General features: G+C 39.0%; 1 protein-coding gene across 7 annotated transcripts in view; it reads left to right on the top strand.

Annotated features, from left to right (window-relative positions):
• dock3 (dedicator of cytokinesis 3) overlaps positions 1-12,234 on the top strand; it is a 218,800-nt gene that overhangs the window by 128,247 nt on the left and 78,319 nt on the right. For all 7 annotated transcript variants that reach the window (XM_058373970.1, XM_058373975.1, XM_058373974.1 and 4 more), the window contains 2 exons: positions 1,969-2,053; positions 11,683-11,724. In XM_058373970.1, the coding sequence (XP_058229953.1) occupies positions 1,969-2,053; positions 11,683-11,724 (127 nt within the window). The remainder of the gene's footprint in view (positions 1-1,968; positions 2,054-11,682; positions 11,725-12,234) is intronic.

Raw genomic sequence — 12,234 nt, 5'->3', positions numbered from 1 at the left:
GCCTTGCACTGCAGTAATCGATGACTAATAGCACTGAGTAACCGAGTGTGTTGAGAATGGGTGGCAGGAGGACATGGGGATTTTCAGGGGTGCTTTCAATATAAGGAGATTTAAAGGCATGTTCCTTACCATTTTTTCTTTTTCTTTTACATGCTTAAAAAAATTCTGCCTGTTAGTCACACATCTTCACACAGCCTAATGATTTATGTACACTGTCACCCTGTACAGGCTCACTATAAGCATTATGTAAACCCGCACTTGTGCATAAGTGCTGCTACAAGCCCCGTTTTCCAGAGAGATGCAGTTTTACCAAATATTGTCTCTACATTGACACGTCGTGCCGTCTAGTGTCAATGTGCCCTCATTTCCCTGCAATCATAATCATGTATTTTTTGAGAACCTTGAAGTGGTAAATGAGAAGCTTTCGTCTGGCTCGTCACCCTGTTTAGTAATTACATGTAGTTAATCAGCCTTTTTCACACTCAACAAATTTGAATAAATAAATTCATTATTTTCCTCAAGATAATTAGCGTTTGTTCATAGTTATAGAACTGTATTTATATGTTTGTCATGATTTGACAGATTGGAAAAGGCAAATGAAAGGGAAAAACTCAGGAAGCATATTATTATTATTATTAGTAGTAGTAGTAGTAGTAGTAGTAGTAGTAGTAGTATAGGCTTAAGCAGCGATCTGCGGGGTCCAAGCACACCTCTTCACCCCCAGTGGGCAGTACATGCTAAGCTTAACAGAGCAATATAGTTACTGTATAATGATAGTTCAATGCTAGTTGTGTGAAATGCCTGCTGAAAGCTGATTGGCTGAAGGTAGCCATGTTTTTAAGTAATTCAGTGATGATTTAAAATCCAGTTTATAAATTAGCAGATGGATGAACCAAATTTGGACTATTGGTTTCTGACTAGCAGCTATTTGGACTTAACACCAAACAGCTGTTTCTCAGGAACCATAACCCCATCCTAGGACCTAGATCCTAGATCCTAGGACTAGTTCACCAAAGTAGGTGTTATATATATTATGCAAATTAGCTAACATAATCCCTTATGGTGGGAATTACAGTATGTGGGGGATGTGGTAGCTTAGTGATAAAGGTGTTGGACTACTGCTCGGAATGTTTTGAGTTTAAATCTCAGGTCCACCAAGCAATGCTGCTGCTGGGCCCCTGAGCAAGGCCCTTATCCCTCAATTGCTCAGTTGTAAAAAAAAAAAAAGAGAGAGAGAGAGAGAGATAAAATGTGAGTAACTTTGGATGAGAGACCTGTTGACCAGATTTCACATCTTATATGACTTACACTTTGGTGTGACAATTTGTTTCAGCGGAGAATCTCCCTAACACCTTTATTGTTGGACCCCATTAATAATTGTCACTATTTACAATGTCCACATGACTTGCATGCCGTTTAACTTAGAAACCGTAGGACACACACCTGTTATCATAACACAACACAGCTGCACATACTGCACATACAGCATAGCATTTAATTGTAGAGAACTGTTGTCTATGCACTCGCCAATGAATACAGAGAAATCTGTTTAACATGCCAGTAGATTTATGCATACAGTAAGAATGCGAAGATATATGATATGAAGATATATTACATTTATATTCATATAGGTGATAGCTTCTAGACGGTGCAGGAGCATGCTATAAATTATGCGACCAAGCTTTTGTTCAATAAAGTTTGATATATTGTGTAGTTGGAGTACTCTGAGATATGCTGTTACAATGTACAATGTGTGGACAGATGGCCAGTGGGTAAGACCAGCATTACTTGGCACGTGTCAAAGCTACCACAACAGGTGTCAAAAGTAACGTGTTAGATTTTAGTCATTCACGCTAGCTATATTTATCTTGACTCTTTGATCTATATACAATTTCTTTATTCCTGCCACTATTCCCTTACCACCATCTCTCCTCTTTCTTTTTTTTTTAATCTGCATTCATTTAACAGACACTTAGGTCTGGATCTCGTACCGAGGAAGGACTTTGAAATGGTGGATGCAGACAAGATTAGTGTCTCTGACCTCTACAAAATGGTAAGTGTTCCCAGTTCTAACACTTCCAATGTTTGTGAGCGATCACCATCAGTGCTAAAGACATATTAGCATATTAGCGTCTATGGTAAATGAAGTGCTAATTGGGTAAAATGTGTTGTTTCAGGACTCTGAAAAAATCTGAATAACACTCATGAAGAAATATGTTCACGTTACAGGAACCCAGAGTGTAGCTTTCAGTCAGGGTTTAAACCTGTTTAACATGTGTCTGGATAAGTTATTAGTATAGGCTGTGTCGGAGCCACTTTTAGTTTTTTCTTTGTTTAAAAAATGCTACCAATATAGTTTAAAGCTTCATTACATTAATTTCTTAAATAGAAAGAAACGTGTACCATGGAGAAAAATAAAACCCTTACTTATAAGTAAGTCCAACCTCCAATCAGCCTAGTATTATGTCTTTGGACTGTGGGAGGAAATTCAATTAAATTCAGTTCAATTTTATTTGTATAGCACTTTTAACAAAGAGCATTGTCTCAAAGCAGCTTTACATGAGAAACAACATAAGAAAACAAGAAACATATAAACAGACAAACAGTCCTAGATGTTTGTCTAAACCGGAGCACCTAGAGGAAACCCACCAAGCACGGGGAGAACATGCAAACTGTGCCCAGGACTCTGGAGGCGTGAAACTTGCTAACCACTAAGCCACCGTGCCACCCCTGAATGAATATATAAATTAAAAATGTTATACCCATCATCCTGCTCTCCGTTATAATTTGACAGCTATCATTAGGGAGGGTGGAAGCTAACATACTACCTGCTTCCTTGCAGAAGTAGTTGCATGGATATATTACAACTGATTTGGCGTGTGGCGGCCAGGTGATGCTAAATGGTCCACGTTACTCTTCTGTTCTCACTAAGCCAAGGAATCGGAGGGAACAAATTTTGGATTGTGAAACTGTTTGATTCTGATTTATTGGTTAAAATGGAAAATGCTGATCTATAACAGCACCACCATCAGGCTGATCAGACTCATCTTTTTTGACTGTACTGTGCATTGCCTGTTTAAGTAAAGATAAAGAAAAGAAATATATATATATATACATATATATATATATATATATATATATATATATATATATATATATATATATATATATATAAAACAAGTGATTTCCAAGCAGTTCATGCATGAACCCTCATAAATGTCAGCACTCCATGCTACACCTCTATGGCTAATTAAAATTAACGCTCATTCACTTACATTTAATAGAGGGACATTGTGGTCAGCCATGATGGCCACTCTCTGGTCCAGTGAACAGAATTATGGGATTGCCTTCACAGGAAGGATAAATGTGATGCAGAACCTCGTCTAATGGTTCCCTCAGGCATATGTGCACAACTACAGTGTGTGTGTATCTGCGTGTGTGTGAGATTTTATAATTGAATTTTTGAATTCTTCAGTTTTAATCCTAGACATACTTCATCTTTAGTCAGCCTCCATTTAAGCTTGTTAATGTACAGTATCTAAATATATATGTTATTAAAAATGCTTAAAGTCGCAATTTTCAGTATTGGGTGGTTTGGCACCAAGTACCTTATCAAATGATAGATTGAAAAAAGAAACTGCAGATTTAACTGCTTGAATTGTAAATGCCCATAAATTCTCCAAACCAACGGGCATTAATTAAGCGTTCACATGTTTACAAATCAACCAGCTTATTAATTTGCATGCCGTCTATCCAGAATGAGGGCAAGCATATGCTTTTATTATTTCTGACAAAATATCACATCATCTTTCAGCTGCACTGACACATATGGCAGATTAATGGTTTCATTTCTGCCTCAAAAAAATGCCCAGTGCAGAAATGACACCACGAGAAGAGGGTGAAACGCTGCCAAGGCGATCATTACGGTGATGCCCAGGGTTGGCATAGAGCAGGCAGTGCTGTCCTGGCCTTGGCACTGAGGTCTGGCACTCCTGCAGGGCCTATTGGCACTGATGTAAGAGAGTTGGCAGGGAGGTGTGCTTCTCACCTTCTCCTCCTACTGCACTCGCTTTTTATCCACTTTTTTCCCCTTCTTGTAGAGAGTGAATTAGATCTAATGGTTTGATAGTGAATTCCAACCATATTGTGAACTAATTTTTCAATGTAGCTAAATACTTTCCTCATCCTTTTTAGCACAGACAGCAGGAAATGTCAGACGCCTCTCGGGTCTCCAAAAAAACAATCTGTTTAACGTTTCAGAGAACATTTCCTGCATTATCATATCTAAATAGACAGGCAGAGGTCAGACCTACTGTAGTGATGGACACAAGCGCTCAACTAATAGAGCCATCTAATGGTTTATTAAAATTGATTTCAGAGACGATGTTAATTAAGGATGGAATAATACCGCTTTTCCTTTTTCTAATATTCATATTGATACGTTATATTCATGTTTATATTTATTTTATTTATTAAGATAAAATGATTTTTGTAAAAGGAAGTGTTTAAAACATAGAGGAAAAACACAGATTAAAAGCAGTCATGCAGATGGGAGTCATGGGGGTTGGGATCTTTGTAGGTGCCTTTCATTTTTGTTATTCATGTATTAAAAGAGAGCAAAAACTTTAATCATGGAACAAATGGGAATAAAGAACCTGATGCCTAATCACAATAGCAGGGTTTGGCATGTCCTCTAAAAATCCTCTACGCTGAGCAATACTACGTACTATATGAAAGTTTGGACTGTGAAGATACACTGCCCAGGCATAACATTATGACCACCTGACTAATATTGTGTTGGTCCCCCTTGTGCTGCCAAAACACAACAGACTGTAATGCACTGTGTATTCTGACACCTTTCTATCAACTTCTTAAGGAATTTAAGCAACAGTAGCTTATCTGTTGGATCGGATCATACAGTCCAACTTTCGATCCCCATGTGCATCAATGAGCCTTGGCCAGCCATGACCCTGTCACCGGTTCACCACTGTTCCTTCCTTGGACCACTTTTGATAGATACTGACCACTGCAGACCGGGAACACCCCACAAGAGCTGCAGTTTTGGAGATGCTCTGATCCAGTCGTCTAGCCATCACAATTTGGCCCTTGTCAAACTCACTCAAATCCTTAAGCTTGCCCATTCTTCCTGCTTCAACACATCAACTTTGAGGACAAAATATTCACTTGCTACCTAATATATCCCACCCACTAACAGGGGCCAAGGAACAAAGTGCATTTGAGAGGGGCCAGATTGTTATCAGTGGTCAGTATCTATTAAAAGTGGAAGGAACAGTGGTGAACCGGTGACAGGGTCATGGGCGGCCAAGGCTCATTGATGCACGTTGGGAGCGAAGGCTGACCCGTGTGATCTGATCCAATAGATGAGCTACTGTTGCTCAAATTGCTGAAGAAGTTAATGCTGGTTCTGATAGAAAGGTGTCAGAATACACAGTGCATGATGGGTCAGGGCTGTTTTGGCAGCAAAAGGGGGACCAACACCAATATTAGGCAGGTGGTCATAATGTTATCCTTGATCAGTGTATATGGGACACAACAACTTCTGTTGAAAAATAACAGTCCTGAAGATATCCATTCACGTGTCTGACGCTATCAACATCTGATCAATGTAATAATTTGCTGAATAAATTTTAAAAAAGGTTAAAATTGATATTGAGAATAATGTAGACTGCACTGTAGCACTATCGGAAAAGCAACTTTTTCCAACTCTTTTTGGAAGTGTGGTAGTGTAATGTGTTGTGTTGGCGCGCTAGAGTTTCAGTTTGTGGGAGGAAGAGGAACTCCTTGCCAGTACCAGAAACACAAACCAAAGAACGCAGAGCTGTAAAAACCTCCACATTTACCTGCCTTCAGGCAAGACTGAACCAAAATGTGCTACAAAAAGTAGACTGGAATTTGGAGATGGTTTGCTTTGTGTTGGGTTTGTCGGGATAGCAGAATTCAGCAATTGTATCAGTAAATTAATTAAAGGCTATTTTTATTTAATTGTATTATGCTTCCTTATTCATTCGTAGGTGAGTGGTTTGTTTGTTTGTTTATTTATTTATTTATGTTAATATGTGTGTAATTTTATAATACCAATTACCAGTAATTGACTGGAAGGTTAAATAAATAAATTGGAAAAAAAGATTTCTGTCATTCAAGCTGAAGATTTTTAACTCTCAAGGCAAACCATTAGCCATTTTTTTTGTGGGAAATTTAAGTCCTACATTTAATAATAATAATCTAAGCAACTCTTTTCAAAAGCCTTTTATCTTGGCTTGGCTCTACAGGCAGTGTATTAATGTTTTCCCTTTCCTCATTATACTTTAATGACTCGTCTGCAGTTTAAGATTGAAATGATGCGGTAGCAAAGGAGTCGTATAGTATCCAGTCGTAAAAGCTTTTTCAAATGAAATTCGAAAAGAAATACGAACATAGTGTAATAGCAAATGTAGCCCTGACCCCAAAGAAGAAGACGAAGAAGAAGAAGGATGCCTGAATTTTTTCTCAAATATTACAATTGCAGAAAAGTTCCAAAATATATAGGACATGCTTTCTAACTTCACTGTTAGGCACAACTCAGGATTAATGGCTCCCTCAAGGCTTGCATTCAGCATCGCTAATGATAAAATAACCAAGAACAGAAGGAAGATGTTTGTTTTCAGAGCATTTCTAAATCAGGATGTCCCCTGCTGGAGTAGAGGATGAGGCCTCACTAGCTGTCAGGCTTTCATGATGCCTGCACCTTGCTGTTGTTTTAATCTGTACCAAAGTTACACAATCGGAACACAATCAGATAACACAGAGTCAGGTTTAATGTTGCGTTGAGTTGCATGTCTCTATCGGCGGCTTCACAGAGGGGGGTCTGCGCTGATTTATTCGGAGCACACACAAAGCCTCAAGAGAGGAAACATATGCTTGGTAGTGGAGCTTCATAATTCACTCACAATCCTGCAGCAAATATGTGCATGCGTGTGTGTGTGCGCGTGTGTGTGTGTGTGTACAAGGGCTGTGCTGTAATATGGCATAAATATTATAGCACAATTTTTTGACATTTTAACAATAGTGACACATTCCAATATTTTGGTTTGTTAAGAAAAAAACACCCCACTTCAGTAATAAGTGCTCCATGTCCCGTGTGTGTATGGGTGTATGCTTGTATGTGTGTGAGTGTGTGTCTGTGTCTGTGTGTATGTGGGTGGGTGGGTTGGTGTGTGTGCATGTGTGTGTGTGCGTGTGTATGTGTGCACGTTTGTATGTGTGTGTGTTTGTGTGTAAGTTTGTGTAAGTGTGTGTGTGCATGTGTGTGTGTGTGCATGTTTTTCCGTGTGTGTGTGTGTGTGTGTGCGTGTGTGCATGTCTGAGTGTGTATGTGTTTGTGTGCGCGTATACATATTTCTGTGTGTGCATGTGCGTGTGTATGTGTGCACGTTTGTATGTGTGTGTGAGTGTGTGTTTGTGTGTGTGCATATGTGTATGTGTGCACGTTTGTATGTGTGTGTGAGTGTGTGTTTGTGTGTGTGCATATGTGTATGTGTGCACGTTTGTATGTGTGTGTGAGTGTGTGTTTGTGTGTGTGCATATGTGTATGTGTGCATGTTTGTATGTGTGTCTGAGTGTGTGTCCATGTCTGTGTGTGCATGTGTGTGTGTGTGGATGTGTGCGTATGTGTGTGTGTGTGTGTGCAAGTGTGTGCGTGTGTGTGTGTGTGTGAGAGAGAGAGAGAGAGAGAGAGTTGACCAGAAAGCTCATTTCTGGATACAATTACATTACTCTGTGTTAAACAGCAATCTTTTCCCTCTCCCTTGAGGGGAGCTATAATGCTGCTCGAGTCTTGCCGCAGGGGAAAGGCAAAATACTACTGCAATCCGGCAACTAACCTTCTACAACCGGATACCAGTACAATGTTGAAATCCTCTGGTCCACAATACCAAACATTTCAAAGTCGCTAAATGTAAACCGGCAGTGAGAAATCCTTCACACCCATAAACTCTAACTGCAACATTTAGCCAAGCTGCTAAAGCAACACTTCAGTTTCGGCAGGGGGGTATGCTTTATTTTGAATGCTACTGTTATGGATATCAGACTCGCCCTTTTTCACACTCCATCTTTGCCTTCCTGTTTGAAAAGGAAATACATAAACATACATGAATCGAACCAAAGCTCTCGAGTCGATAGTGCATCGCAAAATTAACTGATGTCTATCCTACCTACTTCAGGCTGTAACCATGGAAATCGGTCTGTCGAGATTAAGATTGCTCGATCCCATCAAGTTCATCAAGATTAAGGACGTACCAGGTTTTTAAATATGTTCAGAGGAATGAAGAGGGATGAGGTTTTAAATGAAGCATACGCAGCTTCTGCCTACCAGGATCCTGTTTCTTTCTTATTTTTTTTAACTTTAGCATGTGATGTAATGCTGCCTTCATATGCTATCCAGAATGATCCTACTTCCCACTTGTGTAGTGGTAATTACGAGTAAGTCATGTTCACATGCTTTGCTGTGAACATGGTTTATTTATCAATTTTACTTTTATATTGACACTATAACATATTAGGCAGTTAGCTGGATCAGCTGGCTATAACTTTGGCCAAATACAAGATATTTTCACTGTGTAAAAATGTGTATGGAATGGTTGCCGATATGCATAATATACACGAATATGATCAAAACTACAAGTGTTAACAATTAGCAGCGGTTAGAAAAATAAACAGAACTTTTGTACAGTACAGGAACTGTACCTTTCTTCCCATATTGAAGAATCCTGGTATCAAAATGAGTTTCCAGGTTGTAATTATGACATGAGGGATCATTCATGTGCAACTTCCTAGTGGGGAATTCGTATTTACGATCATTCTGATAGCATGTGAAGGCAGCATAAGTCAGTGGTATATATTTTCCACCTCTACAAACACCCCCCAAAAAAGGGTACAAATGAAATAATTGGACGAAATCCAAATAACAAGCCTTACTTGAAAACATAAGAAGTCATGTGATGAGTCAGCGTTAACATTTAAGCAAGTTGCGCTTCTGTGAGCGAGGACATCTCATTTGTTTGTTCTGGATTCTTCCTGTCCTCATTCCATTTTCCTTTGATGAGAAGAGCTAAATAGCGAGGAAGGGAAACAAGGAAAGGAAATGAGGAGATGCAATTTAAGAAATGAGAAGCACTCCATGTCATGGACACTTTTACTGCCATCCCGTTGGAAAGACGCTTCAAATGGAGACCACCCACGGCAGCTATTTGTAGAATTGCTCCAAACTGAAGCGATGAAACATATTTGACGTACAAGCGTGTTCCTTTTCCTTAAGGAATGAGAAGGACTTCATGATCGCTTCAATATGGACCTTAAATGCTGCAAATGTTATTAACGAAGAGGTGGGACTCACTGTATGTTTGTTAAATAAATAGCATGAGTCTGAAAATAAATTAATACACTAAAACTGGTTGGATTTAATGCTGATTAAATATCCTGCTGCAACTTTAATATGAGAGGAGCAATTCTGACATTTGTAAACAAATTATTTCATATAACTGTATTTCCAAGATATTTTGCTAAAATATTTATTACATATAAATATTTATAAATGTCATATAAATATTTATTATATTTTATTTAAATATTTATTTATTACATTTATTACTTTTTCTTTTGTTTTTTTATTATCTAAAGTAGTTTCTTTTTTTTTTGAGTTTGCAAGTCTCAGCATTGCGACTTTCTCAGAAATATTTCATAGTTCAAGATATCATGTGCTACTTTCAGCCTCCTAAAATATAAGTCTACAGTCTACTACAACAACGTCTTTCTTCTTCTATAAATCCTTCATCAATTCATATAGGAAACATTTAGTCCAGCAGCTCTGACAGAAGTTCCAGCTGCAAGGTTTATCTTATATTAATGTCCTCGTTCTAATACATTATTGTTTCTATAGTAACATAGACAGACTTTCATGGTGGATGATACTCATAAAAAGTACTCTATAAACAATTTCCCCCAATTTGATAAACTGCCAATTTCTGCTCACCAGCCAGCTCATCTTTCTCATTCAACATCTATCAACTAAGCCAACTGCTGCATCCTGCTGAACTGCCACTCAGGCAGCATTACATGACAACATAGCACACTTGGATGAAAAAAAAAAAACAGTCTGCCCTCTTCCGCATACATGATCTCTTGACTAGAGTCGCTGTGATTGACAGGGGAGAGAGAGAGAGACTATACCATCCCTTTTATCCAGAAAGCATGACCAGTTTTTGTTTCCTAGTCTCCCAGCCTACAAAATGACTATGACATCACCAGGATGGGCCGTCAGGGCCAGCAAGGCCTTCTCTGCTGGCCTAAACAGCAGTGATCTGAAACACTGACACGCAATTTAATATAATTAATATATTTTTCCATGAATGTGTATTAAATTATTCCCAATAGTCTATTCTCTACACTTCATAGCTTTTCTCTTGGTTGTGCTGCTTCCAGTAGTGTATATTTATGATAAGAGTATTTATCCAATCATATTTCAGCCAGTGGCTGACATCATGTGTTGCCAGGGTGAAAGAAATCTGCCTTAAGGCTTTCAGAATCAATAGTGCGGGCGCCCGTAGCTTAAAATAAGTGGCAATGAAATTGTTACATTAACCAATCAGATTTCGAGTTGGCGTCACTGGGGCCATCTAGCAGGCGTACGATTACGTCAGCAATTTCCCGTCCATTGATTGGATAATTGGAGTAGTCAGAGGCAGCAAAACACACAAACTAAATAAAATATATATATTTTAACTCACAATGGCTGACAGAGGAGAAGAAATCGATTTGGTGGCAGACATCCTTACAAATGCATTTTCAAGGCGTACTGTAATAAAATCGACTATTCCTTGTGAGGTGTGAAATACTGTAGCCTAATTTTTTTTTTATTTTGCTATTTATCGGTTGATTAGTATCTATTGCCGTGGCATCATAATGTATATATATATTCCCCAAACAGGGAGCAGCCGAGAGAACATGAAAATTTTCATAAAAAGCATAGCTGTTGGCATGGTTTCCTCACATCTACATTGTTGGAGGTTTGATTCATGCTTCCGTCTTGTGTGCTTGGAGTTTGCATGTTCTCCCCATGCTTCGGCGGTTTTCTCCAGGTACTCCAGTTTCCTCCTCCAGCCCAAAGACATGCGTTGGAAGCTGATTGTCATCTTTAAATTGTTCAGTGTGTTACTGGATGTCTAAGCATGCCCCAGCCTTCTGTCCTGAGTCTCCTTTGTATAAATAACTCACCTCTCCATGACCCTGTGTAGTATAAGCTCTACAGAAACTGGATGAACGGATGGATCGACCTTGACACTTCAAGGGTCATTGATTATTTTCCTCTAACAGCACATCCCGTCATATTAATTTGCAATATTCAGCACTGGTACTATATTCACACGCTGCTACCGTCAGGAACCCAGTGTGTGTTTCTTTCCCATATGTCACTGTGTTTTATTCAGTATGGTTTGGAGTACTGCCTCAGGTTTTCCCCTCACATCCACTTGAGACACAGCTGACAGCACAACGCTGTTCTCCTGCTAAGCTCTAAGCACAGCAGACACACACATCACTTAGGATTTTTTTCACGATGATGCTTTCAAGAAATGCGTATCTGCTTTTACATCTTTCTCTTTCTCTCCCCCTCCTTTTCTCCCCTAACAGCATCTGTCCAGCAGACACAGTGTCCAGCAAAGCACATCACAGGTACACGAATTTCTTCCTTCCTGCATGAAGACACTCGCCACCTTTCACAACAGGTTTTCTTCACACTGAGCAGTCTGACCATTTTATAGGTCGTCGCTGACTTCCGGCTAAAACCTGACACTAAACCTGGTTTTACAGCTTGTTAGCAGTTTGTTAGAGAAGTTTAACGCGAATTTGAACCTGTTGGAGTTGTGAGTTCATCTCAAGGTCAGGACACAGCTAGTCACGCTTATGCACATCGATCAATTTTCTATTCATTGCCCAGTTGCTATCATTCTTCATCACACGTATACAAGCTAGTGATTGAGTCATTGTCTCGTGTTGGTCATTACGGCAAGACACAATCAATCGATTGCTGATATTTTTGTATTCATTTATCCACATGATGCTCCATCGTGTTAAATATGCATATTTGCATACATTGCAAACCAAATAGTTAACTCTTTGCATAATGTTACACTTCAATTGTTTTACGCCAATTTTCTGTATAAAATTTAGCAAGCTAAAGTT

Source organism: Hemibagrus wyckioides, linkage group LG21 (assembly GCF_019097595.1).
Source record: "Hemibagrus wyckioides isolate EC202008001 linkage group LG21, SWU_Hwy_1.0, whole genome shotgun sequence".
NCBI classification, from domain to species: Eukaryota; Metazoa; Chordata; class Actinopteri; order Siluriformes; family Bagridae; genus Hemibagrus; species Hemibagrus wyckioides.
Note: the sequence above shows the minus strand (reverse complement) of the source record. Positions and strands in the feature narration are given on the sequence as shown.